Source organism: Poecilia mexicana, unplaced genomic scaffold (genome assembly GCF_051168715.1).
Source record: "Poecilia mexicana isolate PSO_F unplaced genomic scaffold, ASM5116871v1 scaffold_11, whole genome shotgun sequence".
NCBI lineage: Eukaryota > Metazoa > Chordata > Actinopteri > Cyprinodontiformes > Poeciliidae > Poecilia > Poecilia mexicana.
The window spans coordinates 26,590,301-26,613,379 of NW_028263380.1; the positions used below are offsets into that span (position 1 = coordinate 26,590,301).

The 23,079-nt window shown below is 45.5% G+C and overlaps 1 protein-coding gene across 3 annotated transcripts in view; it reads right to left on the bottom strand.

The window, feature by feature from the left end:
• Window positions 1-4,399: 4,399 nt before the first annotated feature.
• hivep1 (HIVEP zinc finger 1) overlaps window positions 4,400-23,079 on the bottom strand; it is a 41,118-nt gene continuing 22,438 nt past the window's right edge. For all 3 annotated transcript variants that reach the window (XM_014996706.2, XM_014996688.2, XM_014996698.2), the window contains exons 3-9: window positions 18,352-18,405; window positions 11,363-16,992; window positions 10,511-10,644; window positions 10,255-10,430; window positions 8,053-8,154; window positions 6,352-6,809; window positions 4,400-5,627 (exon numbers count right to left, since the gene is read on the bottom strand). In XM_014996706.2, coding sequence (XP_014852192.2) covers window positions 4,854-5,627; window positions 6,352-6,809; window positions 8,053-8,154; window positions 10,255-10,430; window positions 10,511-10,644; window positions 11,363-16,992; window positions 18,352-18,405 — 7,328 coding nt within the window. In that variant the 3' untranslated portion in view covers window positions 4,400-4,853. The remainder of the gene's footprint in view (window positions 5,628-6,351; window positions 6,810-8,052; window positions 8,155-10,254; window positions 10,431-10,510; window positions 10,645-11,362; window positions 16,993-18,351; window positions 18,406-23,079) is intronic.

A 23,079-nucleotide genomic window follows, 5' to 3' on the forward strand; every position in this document is an offset into this window, starting at 1 on the left:
CAAAAACACAAAGTCTGCCACTACTGTTTCATCAATATGAAGGAATTATTCACTTTTAACAACTATAGCTTGCTGAAAAGTTACTTGTAAATTAGTTTTGTCTTCTTTTATGTGTAATAATATATTTGGACTAGAAAATAGACTAAAATATGTGATGATATATTGTGTTTTTGCAGTGCAGATCATTCCTTTGGTTCAGTTAAAGCAGTGATTCATATGAAAACTGCAGGACAAACAGCAGCAGGCTGACCAGTTTCATCCTTACTGGGGTAAAATCACTGAAACCAGTTTGGTTTCATCCATTGATCTGTGATTGTTTGATCTTAATTTCAACGTCACACTGCAGGAAACGACTCTGCGAACAAACCAGCAGAACAAAACACATGGATCCTCTTCACAGTTACAACTTTTCCAGCGCTGGTGGTTCCTCTCTATTTAAAAGAATCAGTTTTATTCTGGCTGTCCTGCAGGGGGCGCTCTCAGCTAAAGAGTCTCATCTAACAGCTTCATCTGAAAAATAACTCCTCATCCTCACTGTGAGTGTGGAAACGTATAAAAACAGCAGCGAGAGCAATTACATTATAACAGCCTATGAATAAAAATGAAACTTAAATTTTAACCTTAAACATGTAGAAGTGAATCAAATGTTTCATTTAAATAAATATATTTAATCAAATTAGCTAAGATTAAGCAAAAAGTGTAAGAATTTTTACATTTCTTACATTTAAAGATCAGGAATCCTAAAGTGGGGCTGAGTGATGCGTTTACAGACCGATGTGTGCAGGAAATTTCAGTTTGGAGATATGTCCATGATCTCTTCTAAAGTCAAGACAGTACATCAATACGAATTACGGTTTGTCCACAGCTCGTCTCCAAGCGACCCAAAGTTTTCGATTTTTCGTAAAATTAGAGTGTAACTGAAACCAGCTGCCGCTCCGCTAGAGTGAGAAAAAGAGTGGATTTCTGACGCCGTTTTCGAAATTTTCCTAGTGCTTACTCTTTTCTTTCAAGGTGCTTTAGGTAATCTGACGCTCCCATCAAGTGTTTTCCATACATTTCTGAAAAATTTCAGAGCTCAGCGCACCATTTTTCTCTCATCGTTGCTATTACTGTGAGTGAGGTACAGATATGAACCGTGGGACTATCGGAGACGACAAATAGCCCTCTCATACGCTTCAAACGGTTTTCGAATACGTATCACGGTTCCTGAACGGGAAGGAGTTGTTTGGACAGCTTTTTGGAGTGAAACTTGTTGGCTCAAACAGATGGAGTTATGTCTCCCCTGTGTGTCTCTTGGCAGAGGATTAATCACCATAGCAACAGAACACAGCTGCTGATTGGACTACAAACACATGGCCATGTCTGTAGTTCTAACTATACAAACACCCACTTATACAGAGGGCTAGGTTTAACCCAACCACTGTTACACACTGGATCAGTGTGACCATTTAAAATGACGCTTACTGAAAATTTCAAAATAAAAGCCTTGACCATTTTTACATCATGCAATTGATCTATTAGTCATTATATAACTGGTATTCCCAAACCACTTTTACACACTGGATTAGTGTGACCATTTAAAATGACGCTTACTGAAAATTTCAAAATAAAAGCCTTGACCATTTTTACATCATGCAATTGATCTATTAGTCATTATATAACTGGTATTCCCAAACCACTTTTACACACTGGATTAGTGTGACCATTTAAAATGACGCTTACTGAAAATTTCAAAATAAAAGCCTTGACCATTTTTACATCAAGCAATTGGTCTTTTGGGATTTACATGACTGTTTTAACCAAACTACTGTTTCACATTGAATTAGGTTGGTCATTTAAAATGAACCTTACTGGAATATTCCTCCCACGTTAGTGCACCGCCGTAGGTGGTGCAATATTATTAGCCTTTTTTATGTTTGTTTTCCTCAGGATAGTGAACTGCCTTGCACAGCAAGGCAGTTCATTAACATTAGCACAAATATTAGCATTTCACTGCCCATTAGCATTAGCCTTTTACCTAAAATAACATATTTGTTAATTTTCTTACTTATTTGCCATGTTTAGTATACTGAATGGAGTAAGTCAATAACAGACAACATGCTAGTGATGCTCCACATGCTACTGATAGCCTTCATGCTAACATTAGCATTTTTGCTAATTTTAGCTTATGCATTGATTTTAACATAATGAATGGTACAAGTACAGCTTAGTCCACATGCTTCTGCCTCTCCACAGGTTATTGACTACAATTTAGCCAAGCTTAGCATTGATGTTTATTTTTAGCATCAGAACGCTGGGTCCAAACCGACTGGCTTATTTACACTTTGGCAGGCCCCGGTGAAATTTCTTCAGGAATTTTCTAGTTTAAACTATGATGTTTACAAAACAATGAATAAAGACAAACACAACCATGAAAACTTGTTTTATTTAATGTTATTTTTGAGCTTTTAAACTGTCCTGAAGAGTTTAATGCGTGATTAAAGTGAGAAATTGTTGCTAATTTCTGGTTCTGCTGCTATTTTCTTCAGATTGTCGCCTGCAGTGACACAGGTCCTCCTGCGGGGGTCGCTGTTGGGTTTGGATCTGTATGCATCACTGCAGAACGAGGCAATCATCTGTAAACAACCTTCTGAGCTGTTCTACCTGAAGCAATGCAGAGGTCAGAGGTCAGCTGCAGAAACTAAACACCATAAATCAGGAAAATCAGAATTTCACTGATTTTGCTCAAATATTTAGATTTTTAGAAATGCCAGCTTAGTTTTTAGAAATTGAAATTTCTAAAAATGTCATAATTAAGTTTCAGTTAACTTGACTTGTTTTTACAGATGTGATTCGTCACATAATAAATCTGGTGACGCCATCTTGAAAGGAATTCTTTATTTATCAATTGATGACATCTTCAATTACCGTTCAGAAGAGTCAGAATGTGATCGTGTCAAGTCAAAACTCATTTTTAGATGTCTGCAATTTCATAACAGGTAGTCAGACGAAAGTGATTTTATGATAACATGGCCTGCCATAGCTTTACCGACCTGACCAGTCCACCTCATAACAGGAGCTGGTGTTGCATTTAATTTATTCCCACTTTTTTGGAGGAAATTACTTTAGCAGCATTTTGACTGTGTTTTGCGTTTTAATTTTGTTGAGCAATTTTCAAAGTTTTTTAACCAAAAATTCATCAAATTGTGTGAAAATTCAATAAGATTATTAAACGATTGATTTAAATATTAAACGATTGATCAGTTACTCACTACTTTTTTACCAAATACTTTTTTTCTCTTAATCGAGTTACTTTTTAGATACTTGAAGTTGAGTAAAAACGTTTGACTACTCTACCTCTTTTATGTTTCTGTAATAAATTAGTTTTAGACCTGGAGGGAAATCCTGGATACATACATTACCTTTACTTTACTTTAAAAACTATTTGGTGCCTCGACTAGCAGCCAGGCTGGTCAGACACTGTTGCTGGACGGAACAGGAAGTGGTCATCACCAGACTGTTCCCACGGAATGCCGATTTAACTAAGTAAGTGATCCAAGCGCGATGAGTGCAATGTGAAAAAGTAATTACCCCCCTAGTGGTAAGAGGCGTTGATGAAGTCTTTTCTGTTTCTGGATGAACTTTGACCTGCAGAACTGTCCTGAAGCAGTCACTTTGGAGGTTTTTCCAGCAGGAACAACCTCTTATACCGCAGCACATCGATTAGATTGAAGTCCGTACTTTGACTAGGCCACTCCAAAAACAACCTACTGAGGCAGCCTACTTCATGTCGTCAGACTGGTTCTGTTTGGGTTAATGCTGGAATCCAGAGGCCTAGTAGGAACCTATGGAAAGCAGTTTTATTCCAAATCAAACACTGTTACTGATAAATATTCAATATTTTAACAATATAAAATGTTAAAATATTAACCTTATTTTTTTATTTTTAGTATTTATATATTAATTCCATAATGGTGTTTTTATTTTGTAAATTTTTCATAGACTTTTAGTTTTTGGCTCCATTTCACTGAAGTCCGTGAAATAAGTTGCTTTATTAGATAAAAGCCAGAAAATAAAAACACCGTTATGGAATTAATACTTAAATAAAAAAATAAGGTAACCATTTCTTTAAATGTTTTATTTTAAGGAATATTTATTTGATTTTGAATGAAACAGCTTTCCATAGGATGAGGCCTCTGTGTGGCTGAGGAAACAATCAAAAAATGTGGTTCAAACATTTATAAGGGGGGTAAAAACTTTCACAGCTGTATATGTACTTGTATATTAAATTTAAATGTATGGTTTATTTTTATCTAAATGCTAAATAGCTGGATTCATTTACCTTTTAAATTCACAGTAAATAGTTAAATGATTGTTTTGCTCAGTTTTTTCTAAAAGATGCTCCAAGATGTCAAAAAGCTTCATAAACAAATATTTACTGATACAGTTAAGAATATTCATACAGCAATGTAAAGCTACCATAATGCACATACCTATAGACTTATGGATCAAAATGTGCACTAGATGGATTTTTAATAAATAGCTGAACACAACATCTGTACACAAACATTTTTGCCTAATAATCCATAGAGAGTCACTCAAACATTAAGAAGTCCGTCGACGTTTACGGGTCAAATTTTCCTAAATAAATCTGAAATAAACACAAACAACCAGCGGATTATTTACATGGAACTCCAAAAAGGCACGATCGTCTTTACAGCATGTACAAAACAAACGGTTGGTCGTCGGACGATGATTGCACGTAACAACATCAGCATCTGTGCTTTGGAAGGAGAGCCGCGGCTCGAGTGTTTCAGTCCTTAAAAGTGACGAGTTACAAAAACAGAAGAGAAGAAGAAGAGGAGGCGGCGCCCTCAGGTGGCGATGACGAGTCGGTCTTCGTCGTCACTGGACGCCTCATTGTATTCGTCCGTCAGCTTGGTTGGGCCAGCCGCCGGTTCCGGTCTGTCGGCGCCAGCTGCTGGGTTCTGCTGAGGGGGGATCCGTCCCTCCTTCTCCGCCGGCGGCTCTGGTGTCGCTGGCGGCTGGGCGTCGGTGCCGGGCGGCAGCGGGCTGAGGGCGGACAGCGACGGGATGATGGCCGGCAATGCGATGTTGACGATCTGCAGACCCGGCACCGGGTTCTGGGCGGCGCCCTGCGGAGCCGGGCCAGGCGTCAGGACCTGCAGGCCCAGTGCGGCGTTGAGCGTCAGGCCCGGCGCGTTGGCCAGCCCCATCAGGTTGAGCGTCTCCAGGCCCGTCACCGGGCCCAGCGGGAAGCACGGCACCACGCCACCCAGCGTCGCCGGCCCGCCCTCCGCCTGACCCGGGGAGCTCGGCGCCGGCAGCGGGCTGGCGGCCCGGTGGATGACCCCCACCGCCGGGATGGTCAGCTGGACCGGCCCGGCCTGCAGCGGGACGAAGGCAGTCACACCAGCCGGAACCAGCTGGATCCCCCCGACCGGCACCATGCTGTAGGGTGACCGGGCCGGCTGCTGCGAGTGCAGCGGCAGGTGGCTGAACAGGTGAGTCTCTGCGGCCTGCGGCGCCGCCTGCAGGGGGAGCTGCAGCTGAGGCGTGTAGGACGTCTGGGTGCTGCGGTCCACCGGAGTGCTGGACTCACTGTTCACCGCTGGAGGTCCAGAATCCTGGAGAATCAGAACCAAGGTCAGCTGTGGTGTCACAGATAGACATATTGCTAACATATCTGTGCTAATGAACGGCAGAGAAAGAAGGAAAACCAGTGAGTGACCAGTGCAGGTATGCTAGTTGTTAGCCTATCCAGGCTAACGCTAGTGAGGCCGGTCTTGTTACCCAGGGAAAATAAAATTTAAGACATATATCTCCACAGAAATGTACGAACTTCATCCAGCTATCTGGCGATAAATTTTCACTTTCTCATGATAGACGAAATAAAACTACCTAGCGAGCTAGTGTGTGTTAGCAGTGACTTGGCAGTAGCCTCAACCACCTTGGGTCACAGAAGAGTACGACTCAAACTTTTGGCTGACAGAGAAAGTCTGGCAGAAGAGAAAAATACGTCAAATATTAAAGAAAAACTTTAAAACCTGTTATTAGACGACAACTTACTTTTTAACATAAAGTTAAGACTTTTTAAAGATGTGCAAACATCCTGGTTACCGATTCCAGGACATCAGATCAGCATAGAAATAGCCTTTTGCTACAGGGAAGTAGCCACCACTGCCATAGTCTTACTTTTGGCACTAACGCTTCTCCATACGGAGCGCTGAGGTGGAGGGTTTGATCACCTGGTGCAGCCTGAGAGGAGGTCTGTGGCGGCACCTTGAATGCAGGAGTCACAGGGGGAGAGGGAAGGAAAAGGAGAGGAAGGAGGGAGCATGAGCGTCTCACCTGGACCGGTCTGGAGCCGCGGATCGGCGCCGGTGGACTAACGGGTCCGTCAAAGTCCGGGTAGTCGATGGACATCTGCCTGCAGGGAGACACGGGGCTCATCATGTGCACCGAGTCCGAGTCGGAGGGGCAGCAGTCGGAGGTGGCGGTGACGGGCGGAGGGGAGGGAGCGAACGGGGCGGGGCCGGTCCCTGGGACGCAGTCTGAGGGTTCGAGGGGGTTTGAGGGGAGAGACACAGCGCTGATGGACATCTGGGCGAGCAGCGCGCTGGGCGGGACGTCGGCCTCCTTGGAGGAGGCATGCTGCGGGCTGGCGGACACCGAGGGGTTGGTGGACAGGCCCGACTCCGCCTGGCTGTCCTCCTCTTCCTCATCGTCGTTCTCCTCATCGTCAGGCCCGTCCGAGTCGTCACCGTCCGAGTCCTGGCGGTCGGTGCTGCTCAAATGACTTCGGTCACCTGAAGCAGAAAAACCTCATGAGTCAACGTCAACACTGAATGTTTCCTGTCAAACGATGCAAACAGAGCGTCTGATTATTTTATGGTAAAAATGACAATATTCCTTTCCTGAACCGGAGGAACGGACCGGGCCACTGATGCAGCGTAGCACCTCAAGGTTTGATCATACCAGCCCTGTTCAGTCCACTTCAACCCAACTGCAGTCCATTTTCCAAGAAAGTCCGGTTCGGTTTGAGAGGTGTGAATGCTAACTGACCTCTGACCTCTGGTCCTGCAAACTTCAGTCTGGGTTCCATTCAAGTGAACTCTGGTTTGGTTTGAATGTGAACGGCAAGCGGACCGGAGACCGCTCCAAAAGCAGGAAGTGGACTACAGAGCAGGGCATTCTGGGTAAATACAGCCAAAGCTAACATGCTAGCCTAGCGCTAGCAGCAGAAATGGCTCCTGGTCTTTAGCCTAAAGAGAAATCCTCCAACACTAAAATCTGACGCCTCCATCTTGTTTCCATCTGGTGAAGAAGGAAGTTGCTCTCAGTGTCTTCAGAGGTTTTTGTGTCGTTTCCTTCAGTGGTTCTTGGTGCAGCGCCCCCACAGGCCAGGAGGGGAACAGGCTGCTTGAAGTTTTGGATCATTTAACACAAAATGTAACAAATGTTGCAATTTTTGTTCCAGTCGAACTGAGTCTATCAGACCATCGGGCGGGAAAACGTCATTAGTTATAGAATTCTGACTGAATAAAAGGTTGAGACTTTGCACGAGTGATGCTGTTGGGGCTCCAGCTTCCCCTGGAAAGATAACCATAGCAACAAGTGACTCGGCATCTTCTCTGGCTTTTTGACTGCTGCACCTGTGGTTTAGCACCACCTCAGCCTAAATAAAACAGTAAACTGGAAGGAAGGATTTAGGGTTTGGATTAGGATTGGAAGAGGGTTGGAATTGGGATTTGAATTAAGGTTGGAAGGAGGAAGCCCCTCGGCTCCATTACAGGCAGGAGAGGAAAAACAAACTCAGACCAGAGAACGCTCTCAGGCAACTCGCTCTCCTTTTCTAAATTTAGACGCAGCAATTTCCTCTTTCTGAGCACTGTGCTTGCCGCCCACATGGCCTCCGAGTTACCAGAGGAAGAAGCTGCTTTTAGAGTTCCTAATTAGACTGAGGCAAAACTATTGATCCGCATAGCAACACCAGCCGCCTCTCAGTCCTGCTGAGCGTTCTGCTAGAGAAGCCAGTCATGGCGTTCGTACCAGAGTCCTCTGCATCCGGGTCCTCCACCGCCCCGGCCGGCACCCCCATCTCCATGCACTTCTTACTGTGGGCCTTGGACTTCATGTGCTTGGTCAGGTTCCCTGTAGACAGAGCCAGAGAGAGGTTACAGGTGGAAGAGATGGAAAGGAGCTTACATAATTGGGCGCTCTGTTTGGGAAAGCTGAGGAACTGATGAAGACATTTTTAAAGGGACGTGGGCTGCTGACTCTGGGTTCTGTTCTGCAGCGCAGCGTGGGAAGTTTGATCAGGACCGGTGAATCATAGCTGGAGACGGTGGAACCACATCTTTCATTTTTACAGCCTGGGAAGAGCTGGAGTCGCTGCGTTAAAGTAAATGTGACGGCCATGCACGGCTCCTGCTGCACATGCTCAGTGCAGGAAACCTGCAGCTCATTCCAGCTTTCTCTTTGAAACCAATCGAATTCAGATCTGAGGATCAACAAACATGAAAGCTTCTTTTCGACAGCTTTATGTACACCTAAAACTATTGGACATAAATTTAAGCTAATTTATGGTCTAAAATTGACTGTCTTCAAAAATGAATATTTTTTAGTGACTAACAACTGAAAGGTTTAGTATTGTGTATGTTCCTGGCACAAAGTGCCATTTTATAGCACAATCAATTAACTATGTTATCTTCAGTTGCTTTAAAAACTATCAAATATGTCTTAAAGAAATTTTACTCCTTTATTTAACACCTTGAAATTGGGCCTCTGTCTCTTTAAGAAGCTCCTTTTTCTGGAGCTCCCAGGAAGTCATGCCAACAGGGCTCCTCTATTAACCCTTTAACAACGTTTTTACCAGCGTTGCTCTTAGAAGCAGCTTCTATAATGAGCCCAATAGTTTCTCCAGGTGTTTGCTAATTGCTGCTGGCTAGTCTGAAGGAGCTGAGTTGCAGGGGAGGGCTCCACTGTGAGGAAGGCGGGGCTAGGTCCGCCCAGATGTTTTGCAGCTGAATGGAGATTAAAGGATTTCTCAAACATGCATGAAATAATCGAGGCAACAGTCCAGAAAATAAAATTATAACACGATGTAAAGCTCAATAAATACTGCCCCTTTAAGAAGATAAAAAGCTTTAATTAGTCAGAATTATTTACGTTTATGACCTTCATATTGTGAGTCACTCACTTTTATAAAGTTTATTCCAACTCTGCTTCTTCCCTGGGTTTTATTTTGGTAACACCCAAAGATCATCACTTATCCTGCTTTAAAAACTTCCTGAATACGCCCCTGGTCAGGAGTCTGAAGTTTGCATTTAATATAAACAATATTCAGGGATTAACACCTTTAAATATTTTAAATGTGATGCACTAAATTAAAACTCACTCAAATGTCTGACGAACGTTAATAAATGACGTTATTAATTCAAACTCTAGTTTGTTCTGCTTCGCTTCTACCTCTGTGCCACAATCCGTAACGTGATGTGAAGTCATACACAGACCTGCTGAGGAAAGTTGTTACCATGGAAACGGCCCTAAATGATTCAGCTCTCATCTGTCACCTGAGGTCTCTGCTCCAAGACTGACACAACTACCGCAGACTTTGGTCACAATGTTGTCAGACATCAGAAAAATAATTCTTTGCAAGTTTTTTTAAACAAATTGCAGCAGATTTGTTACATGGAGAAGCGCTGAAGTTTTCAGGAGTTTTTAATGGCACTATATTTATAATATATATTATATGTAGTATAATATATTTGCAAGGTTAAACTAGAAACACTTCAGTCAACATGTCAGATAATTTAAAGTTTTTTCAGCCAAGATTAATTAAACTCAACTTAGCACCTGGCTTGAATAAAGCGCTCGGAACAACAGGCGTCTTTAACAGTGGCCTTTTGCAGCTAATCCTCCTGGTAGAAGCTGGAACTGACTGTCTTCTCCAGAACATTTCTGAAATAAAAATCTGTTTTGTGGGGTGCTGCAGGGTAAAAGCGCAGCCCAGTCCTCAACGCGGCTGTCACAGGTTCAAGTCCTGGCCTGATGACCTGCATGTCTTATTATCCTCTTTCCTGTCTGACCACCCTCAAATAAAATAGAGCCAAGAAAGCCTTAAAAAATATATAAAATTTTTTTATTGGTCTGACATATAAACCTATTTTCTAAGAATCTGCTTTGCTACCAAGTAGAAAAAGCTGAAACCCAGACAAACGGTCATCCTGTACTCAGCCTGAGGGTTCTTACCTTTCGTCTTAAAGGAGAAGTTGCAGTGGACACAGTGGTACGGCCGCACATCTGAGTGGGTGCGGATGTGTTTGCGCAGCATGCTGGGCTTCTTGCAGCGAATGCCGCACTCCTCGCAGATGTATTTTCCTCGTCCGCGGCCGCGCACGTACACATACTCCTCATTAGATTTGTATCTGTGGGTTTGAGGGGTCAATATGAAATCCATGAGGCGACAAGAAAACCTCTGCAAAGATAATCACAGAGCAAGTCTTACCCTCCGTCGAAAATTTTGACGCGCCGTGGTTCTGCCGAAGGGGTCACCTCCTTGTCTGAATCGTTACTGGTTTGAGGTTCTGGTTGTAGCTTACTTCTCGGTTCTGTTGACACAGACTTCTGGGCAGCCAGAACCTGAAGAAGGTAAAGTCAAATTTATTCAACTGAATAAAATCAATGGTGGGTACCGCAAGCTGCCAACCCTGAAGTACTAATCATAAACGTTAGCATCGCTAACACCAAAGAGTTACACCAACAGAGTATCAGAAGCTAATGGCTAACGCACTAATTTCAACCATTCATGTTTCATTGACACATCTACCGCATGGTTTGTGCTTCAGGCAGTGATTCTTTGGAACAGACATTTCACTCATAATTTCAGTTTTTTAGTTGTTTAGTATTGCTAACTCCGTTGCTGATTTTTCCTGACTGGCATGGTCAGAAAGCATGCAGGACATCAGTAGATTTTAATGTGTTTACTGGTGCATGCTGGGTGTAAACATTTTCTGAACCGCGTCATCGTTGGAGAACTTGAGGAATATTAACAGAAACGCTCTCAAAGACGTTCATGTGTGTTAATTTTTGTATTAATTTGTTCCTTTCTTTACAGAAAAAGAAAGTGATGAGAGGAAATGGAAGTCCTGCATAAACAATAAGAACATAAATATAAACGTCTTATTACTATAAGAAGTAACAGTTGATAAATAACACAGATGTTAAATTTTAGAATACTTTACTTTGCTGTTTTGTTAACTTTCATTTGAATAAACATTTTCAAAGTTGCCAAAGCGCTAAACAAAAGCTTAGCTACGCCATTGGTGGAAAGTGTCCGATATTTTAAAAAGGGACCCACCCGGGGCATGATGTCCTTCAGTTTGCCTGAGTACGACAGGATGTCCGACTTCCCGCTCGTCTTTATAGAGGAGGTGTAGTGGATTTTCTTGGAGCTCTGCTTGGAGTCAAACAGAGACATCACCACCTTGGTGGGTAGCCCCAGGGGGTTGGGATTGTTGGGGTTTACAGTCCAGGAAGCATAAGCTGATGTCTTCAGGCCAGTCTGCTGGACATGCAGAGGTTTTCTCTTCATCAGGAAACACCATGTGAAGGTGGTAGTGGTCTTTAAGCTGGGAAAAGACAGGCGGTGGGTGTCCTTGGTGTTCACCATCGATACCGATGTGGTCAGTTTTCCCTGACCGGAGTGGAAACTAGCAGGTCGGATCAGGGATTTGGCCGGGGACCATCTCTGCTCCTCAGTTTTCTCCTGGGGCTTTAGGGAGGTGTTGGGCATGGAGGTGTCCTGACTCCCTGTTGTAGTCGCGAGAACAGCCTCTTCCGGAATCACACTTCCCTTGTCTTTATCCAGTCCAGAACCATCGGGTGACATGGGTTTCACATCATCTGTGGCCTCTGAGTCCTTCTCAGAAGCTGTCTTAACGTCAGGCAGAGGAGGCGCTTCGGTCTCAATGGGGCTGTCCACCGGTTCTGTTGTGCAAACCTGCCGAACGAGCATCAGTTTCCTCTGTCTTGTCACTTCAGACATCTTTGAATTGAGGTAACTAAGAGATCTTCCATCTGTCAGACAGGCCACCCCATGCTCATCCTTGGCCCGTTTCTGGTGCTTCTCCATGTAAATATCCAGACTGTTGGCAGGGGAAAGCATGCGCTTACTGGAAGCAGTGGGTTCCTGCTGGGGACAAAGTGTTACTGAAGCTAGTTTCTGAGTGCAGAAGGAAGGGACCTGGTCTGGATGATTTGGAGGAGCGTCTTTCTTTGCTGTCAGCACAACCTGGGGGTTGGTCTCAACACTGCTGTGAGATGATGAAGGGCTGCTTTTATTGGACATGGAGGAAGAAGAGTGCATCTGCTCATGAGTGATTAGGATCTGTGGCAGTGGAACAGATCCTGGTTGAGTCTTCTGCTGCTCGGCTGTCTGGGTCTTGATCTCAGATGCTTGCTGACTGGCAACAAAAACATTCTGTATTACATCTGATGATTTGGGAATGCTCAGTATGGGATTGGCTATTGGAATAGTTAAAATTGGCAATGCGATCTGAGTCCCCTGCGCACAAGAGAAGGAGAATGTTTGGCTTGATCTCTGAGGGCACTGGAGTTGGTATTTGGGAACAAAACATTTCTTCTCTTCAAAGATGGATGTCTTGTTTTGGACACTTTCCCGACCCACGGTAATCTGGCTGAGCGGCTGCTGGATCTTCTGGGTAATTTTAACCCTTGACGTTTGATGCCAAGGGTGTGGAAGACCATGGACCTGTGGCAGCTGAGTCGGACTACCTAGATTAATACTTTGCACCATTTGCTCATTCTTTTGCAGGGGTGCCTCTGTAGGATGAAGTATGAATGGCTGAACTGTGGGGCGTCTGCTGGATATGTGAATCTGCTGGGATCTGTTCTGTGGAAAAGAGCTGACGTTTGTGATGGGAGCTTTGTCTGCAGGGATGATGGTTTTCCGCACAGGCTGCTGGCTTTCTGGGCCAATCTTTAAAGACATCTGTCGAACCAGTGGCCCACGCCTCCTTTCAATAAGCGGTATCTGGGAGAGTTGTCCAGTCTTTGGCTGAGCAACAGGTGACAGAGACCTGCTGGGAGACACATTTCCACAATCAAAGGACTTGCTACGATAATCACTTGAAATTTCCACAGAAGGCTGTGTACAGGTGATTTGCTCAGATGCGGCACGCCTCATGATTCCAGGCACACCAAGGGTGTTGAAAGCTGCTGACAGACTTTGGGTATCCGGGACTTTGCCAGAACTCTCGGCTCTGGATGGACTTTCAGATCGAGAGAGCTCATCTCTGTCGAAAGAGGCAGAGATGCTGGAACAACGAGAGAGACTGCTATCCCTGCTGAGGCTGCGTGAGAGAGTAGACTCAAAGCTGGATTCCCCTGAGGAGTGATCCATTTGAGCCAACCGAATCCTTTTCTTTTTTGGGGGAAGTTTCTCTGCCGGTAACTTTGATAAGCTCTCGCTTCTCTGTGGCCAGTTGAACTGATCTGGAGGCTTGTCTGCTGGTTCGGCAGCCTGTGTCTCATGCTCCCTGTCTGAATCCTCTGTGACTAAAATCTCAGGGACCTGGATGTTGCTTTGGCGAACAAGACGAGACTGATGGACAGGTGTGGAGTTAACACTAAGCCTGCCATCATTGCTTTGCTCGTTTCTTTGGTTTCCATAATCAGTACTGGAGGATTTGGTCATTTTTTCATGGTAGGTCTCGGTGGAGCCAGCTGCTGCTCCTTCTATGTTGGCTTCACTCAGGGAATCCTTCTCCATGGTTATAACTGGAGATACCCGATCCACAGAGTCCGTCTCAAATGAGCTGTGGCTGGTCAGAGAGTTGGTGTGTTTAATCACTGACGTCCCACTGCCCTGCCTAGGTAGCTCTCCCTTCACCGAGCTGCTGTTCTGGGTTTCTCTAATGGGCGACAGTCTGGAATCTGTATTCATCCCTCGTGCTACAAGCTGGATCTGAGGTAGCTTTGGCTGGTTGTTTTTGGGCTGGACCTCTACTATTAGAGCATGTCGAGAGAACGTCCTATTGGTAGGATCTATTGGAGACTCAAAACTAACTGAGCATGGTGGGATGGTGTCAGTTGGAGACTGATCGTCCTCATCACCAACACTTTTCATTTTCCGCCTCTTCCTGATTGATGTCTGTTGATCTAGTATCCCTGAGCCGATTGTTGACCTCGGGATGATTGGGTGTTGTACGCTGACATGAAAAACATCTTGATCACTTTCTTTAACAACCACTGGCTTGTTCTTTGGGGCACGAAGTTCTGAGCAGTAGAATTTCTTATGAGTTTCGAAGTTCTCCAACTTCCTGTACCGATTCCGACAGGTTTCACATTCGTACATCGTGCCTTTGTTTTGTTGCGGCTTCTTGTTTCTGTCCTGACCGTGTTCAAATGACTTGCTCCTCTGCATCAAGTCAGCGGAGACGCTCGGGCCATGATAGCCGTCATCCATGGAGCGAACAGAAGGGAGGCCATGACCCTCACTTGTGGAAAAATCTTCCACTGCTACTTGTCTAACCAAAGTGCGAGAATGCATGGCAGGGTTTGGAGTTGGTGGTGCTGATGAGAATACCTCATCATTTAGGGAACCAATTTTATCATCAAAGGATTGACAAACCCTCAGAGGGTGGGGGATGGGAGCAACGTTGACAGGTAGGGCTGAGTGTCCGGGTGTGGTGGGCATGGAGTTACTTCGTGTTATTGGCAAGCAGTCCATTGGAGGGTAGGGGGAAGGAACAGAGAGCAGGAACACTGGCTTTGACTTGTCTGTGGGGGTGAATGGGGACTTAGGGATGTCTGAGCTGGAACTCGACCGCCTTCCCATCGGTTTTAAATCAAACTGAAATGAGTCTTTGAAGATGTATGATTTTGGGGAGTCAATGCTGCCTCTTCTGGACAGAGAGGTCCTCCGTGGCTTAACGCTATCCAGCTGTTTGTTATCCACCACTGCTTCATTGTCTGATATCAGCTTTGAAATGCGCTCTTCCAGGGAGCGGGCACTGGCTTCCAGTGGTGGCCGCATTTGTCTTTCTGGGGGTCGTGTTTTTTGCTCAGCTGCAACAGGCATTACAGTCGCAGTCAAGGCAGGGTTGCTGGGAAGTGTATTCTTGGCAATGTCAGGGTCTACTGGGGGGATTATCTTTACAAAGGGACTTGTCGGGCTCATGGCCTGGTCGGCGCTTTCAGAGCGAGAGAAGTAACCAGAATCTGTGCTTCCTAAACTGCGGGGACTGAGCAAACACTTGGGCTGCTGCTGCTGAGAGAAGTCTGTAGCTTGCTGCCGCTGAAGTTGAGCATGTCCACCCAACAGGGGAGACTTGCACTGCTGGTCCTCATCCTCACTTACAGTGTCCAGTGAGGGATTCGTACCTTCCACCTCCTTCAGGGAGGACAGGATGCCTGATCTCAGATTTGTAGCCTGAAATTCTCTTTGCCTTTGAGCAGCAGCTTGCTCAGGTGCAGCACCTGTAACTCTTGGACTATCTGCCCTCAGAGGAGACGCGTTAACCGGATACACAACAACTTTTGGAAGAGCTGCCGTCACTTTAGGTTCATGGACCCTCCGACTTGGGGAGGATCTTACTGGTGAGTTCAGTTCTACGTGCGTAATGCCTGCACCTTGCAAACTGTTGTCAGAGGAAGCAGCTGTGCAGCTCTGCGTAGAATCTGGATCCAGGTCGGCGGTGCTACCTTCTTCATCACTGTCGGCACTCTCCTCTGCCTCTGAGTGTGTACCAGCAGCTTTGTCCGATTCTTGAGACAATGATCCCCCTCCAGATTCAGAGCGTGCCATGAGCCCCAGCTTTATAGCATGAGCGTGGGATTTCTTGTGCTTGTATAAGTTGCTCTTGGTTTTGAAGGAAAAGCCGCAGGTGACGCAGGGATATGGGCGCTCTCCTGTGTGAGACCTGATGTGTTTGAGCAGCACGCTGGGTTTTGCACACGCCCGGCTGCAGTATTCACATACATATTTTCCGGGCTTTTTAAGTTTTTGGTCCTTGGCAACCTGCTCAGCACCGAAGTTCATGACAGTGGTCATTTGCATCTGGTTGCTGCTCGGCGTTACTGGAACCTGAATGGTGCTGGGAACACTGGCAGGAATAGACTGGCATGTTTGTGCTACTGGGGGTTGGCTTTGGGGCAAAGCATTGGTGCCCATTGGAGCTGGTGGTCCGGTGCTAAAGTTCATGTGCAAACTGGGTTTTTCTGAATTTGAAGCAACTGGCACAAACTGTGGTGCACCCTGCTGAGATGTCTGCAGATTTCCCTGCAGAGCTGCTGCAATGCCAATGACGTTCCCCTGTTTGTCAATGTAATAGGTCTGCATGTGGGGTGGCTGCGTCTGGAGAGCTATGTTGACCGCAGGGAGAGGAGTTACTCCTCCTCTGAGCTGAGGATGGAGAGAAGCAGGTGTTTTATTGATGGCCATGGCCTGCGAGGGGCTTTTCCTCTCAGTCAGCGTACTGAAGTCAGGCTCCATCGCCTTCAGCAGGACGTCCAGAGGGTCGCTGCTGCGGTACGACTCTCCCACGAAGCCGTGCTCTGGGCTCTTGCCGTCTTTGGCAAGAGGCTCTTTGGCAGTAACCTGCAGGCTCTCCTTGCTGTCCGAGGGATCACGTGACGGAGGCCTAGAAGACGTCCCCTCTTGCTTCACCTTCTCAGCATCAGAAAAATGGGACCCCTCCTCGAGGGATGCTGCAGTTTGTACAACATTTCCTGGGTCTTCTTTTCTGTTTGGAGATGTTGGTGGATTGCTGGAGGGGCGGGTGGGGAAGGAGGAAGGTGTCGTGTCTTTAGGTGACGAGTCATGGGCTGCAGCTTCACATGATTTTGACTTCAAGGGCTTCTTCACGGGAGATTTGGGATTTTTCTTCAGCTGATTTTCTCCAACAATTTTTTTCCTCTTCAGGCCTTTTATGCTGTCCGCAGCCCTCTGACTGCTCTCAGACACGCCTGTGGAGACAGAAACAAACATCGTTGGTTCAGAAGTCAGCGATCATTCAGAGCGTTCTACAGTCCTGATCAGAAAACAAAAATATGCTTCGTCAGCTGAAAATCTGAGTCACCTCCCGATCAGCATTATAACTGATGTTCTTTCCTTCAACCCCACTAATTTGTTACAAAATCTGAAAGAGACTTTTATAAGAAAACTTTTTAAAGATTCATTAAAGTTTCTAGTGTGTCTAACAGTCGTTCTGGTTCTGTGAAGCAGCTGATCAGAACCCTGCAGCCTCAGCACCGGACCGGGCCGGGCTTTTTCAGGACACGGTTACGTAACGCTCGCTGTGCTCCGTCACAGTTTCCTGGCCTGTGATGGTGTTTCCCAGGATGAGCTCAGGGGGCCTTTAAGTTCTGTAGACATAATTAGATTAAGGAGTGCCTGATCTTCCCTAACTTAATCTGTTCTTCAGGCAAGCTGTGCAGGAACCCTCAGCAACAGATAAACACCGTCTCTGAAGCGGTTTCAGACATAAAACAGGAGCATCAGGCAAGAAACTGGATGGCTGCAAACATCTGCTGGTCTGCCTGCATCGACCAACAGGACCGGTTTTAATGGTTTCATCATCAATCAAAGAGAAAATGTCTGTGTTTCACTGATAACAGCCGTGTAGATTAACACTCCTAAAGCTGCTTTTTTCATAAACCAAATCTAGACATGAAGGAAAACAGTTTGTTCAGGAAGTGAGGAAATAATAAATACTAGATGATTAAATAAAGAGCAGCAGCTTTTTTTTCTTTCAAATTCAAACATTTACTGTAGAAACTGAAAAAGCAGCTTTCAAAAGAGGAATAAATCCTAACCATCCAGGCCTTGTGTGGAAAAGTATTCACCCCCTAAACCTAATAACTGCTGTTTCTCCCTCTGCAGCTGCCATCAACTGTTTCTAAAAACTTTGACCTCACTGGAACGTGCAGGTTTCTGATTCGGGTCAGATGTTTTCTAAATATTCATTTATTTTGGTCTATAAAATGTTTTCAGTTTCTTTTCATCAACAAAAACTTTTTCCAAAACATTTCAAGATTTCTCTGGTCCAAGTAAGTGTTAGTGTGAAAAGTCGCTGGATGTTTCCCGTCCGTCTCTTTATGACAGGAGCTGCGGTGCTTTAGGTTCACTACCCATCAGAATACTAAACCTCTCGGATGAGGCTGAAGCTTCTCCTACTGGAAACCAGTTAAGCCCTCAGGCTACTCCCACAGAGCCCCACAGGAAAACAAACTGGGAGCAGTGGCTGCTGCAGAAACATGTTTAGCTCCTGCTGGGTGTGGAAACTCTCCAGTCCACCCTGACGGAGCGGTACAGTTGGTTCTCACCTTCCTGTGAACCTTTGGGATCTTTCAGCTCCTTCTGCGCCTCTTCGATTTTGTCTGCAACAGAGAAGCAGAGACACGTTTTCAGCGGCGCTGCAGAGACGATGCTGCTGCTTCCCACGCCGCTGCAGCAACACGCATCAAAACACGCTGCTGCATGCTGGAAAACACCCAGCTCTGGTTCTGGTTCTGGTTCCAGCATGCAGCAGGTCAGCAGCCTGGTTCTGTCTCACCCAAACGGACTGATACACCGACCGCTCCTGGAGTTATTGATGTGAGGCACAAAGAGGAACCAGGGGCTGAAAACTTTAATGTTCACCAAGCAGTTCTGATCCAACCGGATGGGGATGAACCAGAAGTTCTGCTGTAATCTGTGGTTCTGAACTGGTTCTGGTTCTAGTGATGCTAACCGGCACTGGTACCATAAAGCTCAAACACTCAGCTGGTCCAGTTGTAGATCAGGTAGCAGAACCAGAACCAGCGCCTCCATTCCGACAGGAATTTCGACCCGTTACGGCAGGAATGTAAACCATCCCTCCATCCATGCCTAGATCTTTTCATCTTACACTCGTTTATCCTCCATCTGTTCTTCCTCTGTTCTCGGGTTCTATCTGTAGGTTCTGTAGAACCAGAACCGTCTGAACTTCATTGTTTCTGTAAAAGATGAAATCTGAACCTGGATATTTCCTAGAGGAGAGTTTGATATTTGAACCAACGCGTCTCATTAAAGTGATGAATGTTGTTAAACTGGACCGGTTCTGACAACCCGACTCATGAAGTACCGACAAACCCAAAAGAGGTTCTAGGAACCTAAGCTGGTCTCTGTTAGTTTGGTTTCAGAACTGGATCAGTTCTGCAGGAGAAAGCAGAAACAATTTGTCTCCTTTTCATTTAAACCTGAAGATTTTACAGAAAAGAGAAAAATTTTCTCCTCCAACCAGGAAACCTGAAAACATCCTGGAACAAAAACGCTCCTTCACACACAAACACCAACAGGAGGGAAGGAAGCAGGATGTTCCCAGATTCCCAGATCCGTGCCAGGAAACTCTGGAGTGGAGGAGGTCAGTGGATTATGTCATCCTGTGTGTGTGTGTGTGTGTGTGTGTGTTACGACAGGCACACCCTCCTCCGTCTCTCTCTCCAGCGATTACATAACGCCGTCCCCACCCTGAGCTGCAAAACAAAGGAATCCTGCCAGCAGAAAACCAGCGACCAGCGTTTGTTTACAAAACGCAGCGACAACAGGAAGCTGCTGCTTCAGAGATCTGATGCACACCAGATCCCTAAGACACAAAGTGGATCCCTAACACACAGTGGATCCCTAAGACACAAAGTGGATCCCTAACACACAGTGGATCCCTAAGACACACAGTGGATCCCTAACACACAGTGGATCCCTAAGACACAAAGTGGATCCCTAAGACACAAAGTGGATCCCTAACACACAGTGGATCCCTAAGACACAAAGTGGATCCCTAAGACACACAGTGGATCCCTAACACACAGTGAATCCCTAAGACACAAAGTGGATCCCTAACACACAGTGGATCCCTAAGACACAAAGTGGATCCCTAAGACACACAGTGGATCCCTAACACACAAAGTGGATCCCTAACACACAGTGGATCCCTAAGACACAAAGTGGATCCCTAACACACAGTGGATCCCTAAGACACACAGTGGATCCCTAACACACAAAGTGGATCCCTAACACACAGTGGATCCCTAAGACACAAAGTGGATCCCTAACACACAGTGGATCCCTAAGACACAAAGTGGATCCCTAAGACACAAAGTGGATCCCTAACACACAGTGGATCCCTAAGACACACAGTGGATCCCTAAGACACAAAGTGGATCCCTAACACACAGTGGATCCCTAACACACAAAGTGGATCCCTAACACACAGTGGATCCCTAAGACACAAAGTGGATCCCTAACACACAGTGGATCCCTAAGACACACATTCGATCCCTAAAATAAACAGCAGATCTGTTCCTTTACCCAAAGATCCTCTGGATAAGAAAATCATCAAAAACACAAAATGTGAGAAAGTTCAGAGCGAAAAGGAGTTTAAAATTCAAAACCACAGATTTATGCACATTTCCTCGTCTGCATGGCGTCTCTGGTGCCTCCATATTGGACCCGGAATAAGAACCGGGCCGGTTCTGCAGATCAGAACCCTCTGGGATCATTTCTCCCCAGCAGCTGGAAACCACCAGGTATGTAAACAACGCTGGGCTGGAAGCACATTATTATTCCCAAGATGATTAAAATAATAATAAAACAATAGTAACAAAAATAATTTTAAATAAAACTATTGAATTTAATGTAAATAAATAAAAGAATAAATAAAATTATTAAATGTAATTCAATAAATGCAAAGAAAACAAATATATAATTAATTAAAGTGAATAAATAAAATGTAAAGATTAAAACATAAAGGGATTATTCCCCAGAGGGAAACATCTAAACCGTCCCAGAAGATTCAGCCCAACGTCAGAGCGTGAAGCTCAGGGAAACGACCTGAAACCCCAGAGCTCCAACTCCACAGGCCTCAGTTAGCAGGTCAAAGGTCACGACCCTGAATCCACATGGCTGCTTGGAAAGGTTGAAGCACAAAGCCTCTTCTCTCTAGAAACAAGATGGCCGCCGGCCCGAGGCTCGCAGAGCTGAACCTGATGGACAACGTCCTCTGGACAGAACCAGGACGGACAGAACCAGCTGTAAGCACGGTGGTGGAGGGGTGATGGTGTGGGCTTGTCCAGCAGCCTCAGCACCTGCACTGTTTGATTCCTCTGCTGTCCAAAGGGTTCCTGCTAGGACCAAACCGGGTCGCCAGCAGAACCAGGAACCCAAACAGCAGCGTGGTGTTAAATCTGCATCATGACTCTGAAGCTGTGGCCTAGTCAAAGTTCAGACGTTCAAAGAGCCGAGCTGAAGCCTGGATGAACTGAAGCCGTTAGAAGAACGGATTCCTGGTGGACGGGATCAAACTGCAGATCATTAGAGACTAAAAACTGAAGCTAATCTGATTTATCTGCAGCTTCTCATGTTTGTTCGTTTGGACTCGATTTTTCCCATCAGGTGCGGCTGCAGGATGAGATTTGTTAAATAATTCAGAGACGGAGTGGGAACAAATGTAAAGTGAGAATAGAAAGTGGAGCGCTGGAGTTTGAGCCGATCTCGCTCTGCTGTGAGGACGTGAACAGAATGACGAGCGCCGGCCCAAACCTGCAGCTCTCAATAATGCATAGAGAGAGCGAGAGGCGGGTCCGGGTCCAGGCGTCGCCTCCGATCAGCAGCAGCAGAAGAAGAAGGCATCTGGCTGTGGCTCCTCTGCAGAGGTTTGCTGCTGAACGCGCGCTGCTGCCCCCGCAGGAAGCTGCAGGCCGCTGATTATGGGACTGCGTGGGCTCCCAGTTAAAACCTGAAATAACGAGAAGCGGAGCGGGCGGCTAGGAGTGTGTGGGGGAAGAATATGAAAATCAACTCCTCCAGCTCCCTCTGACTGCAGCTGCCACAATTATGAAACATTTGTAGAGGAGCTGCTGTCGTAGCATGACTGCAGCTAACAGGTCAGAGCGTTTCTACCGGCTCTGCTGTGAATGTGAGAGCAGGAAGGTGGGTTTAGTTTTCGGGGTGGGTTTAGTTTTCAGGGTGGGTTTAGTTTTCAGGGTGGGTTTAGTTTTCAGGGTGGGTTTATTTTTCAGGGTGTGATTAGTTTTCGGGGTGGGTTTAGTTTTCAGGGTGGGTTTAGTTTTCAGGGTGGGTTTAGTTTTCGGGGTGGGATTAGTTTTCGGGGTGGGTTTAGTTTTCAGGGTGGGTTTAGTTTTCGGGGTGGGTTTAGTTTTCAGGGTGGGTTTAGTTTTCGGGGTGGGTTTAGTTTTCAGGGTGGGTTTAGTTTTCAGGGTGGGTTTAGTTTTCGGGGTGGGTTTAGTTTTCAGGGTGGGTTTAGTTTTCGGGGTGGGTTTAGTTTTCGGGGTGGGTTTAGTTTTCAGGGTGGGTTTAGTTTTCAGGGTGGGTTTAGTTTTCGGGGTGGGTTTAGTTTTCAGGGTGGGTTTAGTTTTCGGGGTGGGTTTAGTTTTCGGGGTGGGATTAGTTTTCGGGGTGGGTTTAGTTTTCAGCGTGGGTTTAGTTTTCAGGGTGGGTTTAGTTTTCGGGGTGGGTTTAGTTTTCAGGGTGGGTTTAGTTTTCGGGGTGGGTTTAGTTTTCGGGGTGGGTTTAGTTTTCGGGGTGGGTTTAGTTTTCCACCCCTGAAGTAATAAATAAATCTTGACATCTGCCAACATGATTTCCAGCAGCGATCAAATCATCATGAGCCTGAATCTGTGGAACCAGTAAAACCTGCAACAGCAACTATTTATGTAAATATATGTGTGCATATTATTAATTATTATTATATTCTGGATGGTCACTGATCCATGTAGGGTCAGAACTATGCATAGAACTATTTCCACTAAGAGAGAATAACTTTGGGCAACTTTGGAACATTTAGATTCTCCTAAATAAATTATTCCAGATAAATCGAAGGCACTAATTAATTTACTCGGCTGTTTTGTAAAGCTGAATAAAGTTCAGTATTTGGGTTTTGGTCACCAGCTGAAGAGTTTATTTTTATGCTCTTATTTTGAAGTCTGTCAGGGCAGCAATTTGGATTCCTCTCCTCAAATCTTCCTGCTTCTGTCAAACAGCTGAAAACTTCTATATAGAAACTGTAACGTTGTTCT